The sequence below is a fragment of the Sinocyclocheilus rhinocerous genome, unplaced genomic scaffold, assembly GCF_001515625.1.
Source record: "Sinocyclocheilus rhinocerous isolate Xijiao unplaced genomic scaffold, SAMN03320098_v1.1 scaffold4111, whole genome shotgun sequence".
Taxonomy (NCBI): domain Eukaryota; kingdom Metazoa; phylum Chordata; class Actinopteri; order Cypriniformes; family Cyprinidae; genus Sinocyclocheilus; species Sinocyclocheilus rhinocerous.
The window spans coordinates 88,679-90,661 of NW_015662051.1; the positions used below are offsets into that span (position 1 = coordinate 88,679).

At 45.9% G+C, this 1,983-nt stretch overlaps 2 protein-coding genes across 5 annotated transcripts in view; both read right to left on the reverse strand.

Moving 5' to 3' along the window:
• hdc (histidine decarboxylase) overlaps positions 1–1,065 on the reverse strand; it is a 6,035-nt gene extending 4,970 nt beyond the window's left edge. The window contains exons 1-2 of the mRNA XM_016537261.1: positions 898–1,065; positions 254–426 (exon numbers count right to left, since the gene is read on the reverse strand). Coding sequence (XP_016392747.1) covers positions 254–426; positions 898–925 — 201 coding nt within the window. The 5' untranslated portion in view covers positions 926–1,065. The remainder of the gene's footprint in view (positions 1–253; positions 427–897) is intronic.
• A 137-nt stretch (positions 1,066–1,202) lies between these two features.
• The window catches only part of gabpb1 (GA binding protein transcription factor subunit beta 1), a 5,211-nt gene continuing 4,430 nt past the window's right edge, over positions 1,203–1,983 (reverse strand). For 2 of the 4 annotated variants that reach the window (XM_016537264.1, XM_016537262.1), the window contains one exon: positions 1,203–1,976. In XM_016537264.1, the coding sequence (XP_016392750.1) occupies positions 1,696–1,976 (281 nt within the window). In that variant the 3' untranslated portion in view covers positions 1,203–1,695. The remainder of the gene's footprint in view (positions 1,977–1,983) is intronic. The other 2 variants (XM_016537263.1, XM_016537265.1) reach the window with 2 other exon arrangements.

Sequence of the window (1,983 nt, forward strand, 5' to 3'; positions counted from 1 at the left end):
GACAGATGGAGAGACAGACAGATGCACAGACAGACGGAGAGACAGACAGATGAACAGACAGATGCACAGACAGACAGACAGACAAACAGATGAACAGACAGATGCACAGACAGACAGACGGACGGAGAGACAGACAGACAGATGCAGAGACAGACGGACAGGAGCATTACAGCATACTGGAGTTCAACAGGACAGACAGACGGAGAGACAGACAGACAGACGGAGAGACAGACAGAGAAACAGACAGACGGACTCCGGGCAGGATGATGTTCTCCACGTCCTTCATGATGCTGCTCCAGTCCTCCGACTCATATGGAGCGCTGCTAGGCAGCAGAGGACGCATGAAACCCGGCTGAACGTCTGGAACGACCCGCCGCTCACGGATCTGTGTGAGATACTGCTGGATGAAATCCACCATCTCCTTCCCTACACACACACACACACACATACACACACAACAGAGGAACAACAACACATTAAACCGCAAACACACTGTGAGAAGATCACTATAAATCACTGCAAATACAAGACTGAACAACATTAGAGAAAAGTTATAAAACAACAGGCGAAGAGCACAGACACTCAGATATTACAGCAGAACATAAATATGAAATCTATTTAATGCCGTAAAAGATTTCAGAAGATGACAACAGAGTACAAACACTTGATTAAAATGTCCTGAATATAATTTATTCAGGAAGTAAATGTGATGGAAACCATCTCTCATTTATGTACAGATCAAAAGTTTTTTAACTAATCCGGCTGTACAAGGCTGAGTAAGGTTAGTCGTGTCCTGTAAAACTATTCAGAACCATTCACATGATTCAGTTCTAATAGACAAGTCACTACTGAAGCGACACACTGGCCAGATGTGAACATGATGAGATGTGTCATTACCTCTCATCATGTACTCCTGCGCCTGCATCGCGTCTGTCAGAGGAAGAGAAGATCAGCGAGGATGAGCCGCTTCAGATCTCAGTCCGCTCTTATAGCTGCTGCTGATGGAGCCGCCCACTGACGCAAACACACCAACTACACAAAGACACGCTTGGATTCAGAATGATAGTTCTGCACCTCCAAACACGCATCTGTCTTTATGAGCACTGATACAGCATGAATCAAAAACCAATCCGTATCTGAAATATGTGCGTTTGAAGAGCTCAGAACCTTCCCAATACTGTAATACTTCATCTACAGACGCACAGATGCTGTTGCTGGTTCAGACTGTAAAACACTTTTATTGTGCATTTATTCGGCATATTCAGTTTAAGATGTGTTTTAATCTGCCGTCTAGATGTGAACCAGCAGATCGGTGTTGGAGAGATGCTCAGATCCTCCTCAAAGAAAACAAATCCAGCAGTCCTGCTGTCTTTAAAAATAAGATGACAGAAATCCTGAAAAATGCATCACAAACAACAAGCAGCAGGAAACTATAAACACAAGAGATTCGTGTCGATTATCAGCGAGGAAAACGAGTCTGACGATGAAGGATTTGATCAGACGTGCAGATCAAACACATGACATTACTGCACAATTACACCTTCCTCATTCTGGTTTTGAGGGGCTTCTGTCTCTTTATTCAAAGGCCAGTGGGATGTGGGTCAGAATCGAACCCGTGTCGGCCGCACGAGCACCACAGCTGAGACGCTTTATGATGAGAACTGAAGTAAATGAATGATAATGATCCGGTCAGGTTCAGGCGGCTTTCTTCACGCTCTGCCGTGTGATGGCCTCCAGCTTCTGTCTGTACGCCTCCGCCTCCTGCTCCTTCTTCAGGAACTGCTGTCTGTATTTCTGCACCTCACGGTTCGCCTCCTCCAGCTGCTTCAGAAGAGCCACTTTCTCCTGTATCTGTGTGTCTTGTGTTTCTGTCATCTGAACATCATCATCTTCTTCCTTCACACACTGACGCTTAACAGACGGCTCGTCGCTGATCACCGTTTCCTCTGCGACCTCTGTGTCCGACACCGTCAGCACTGCAGG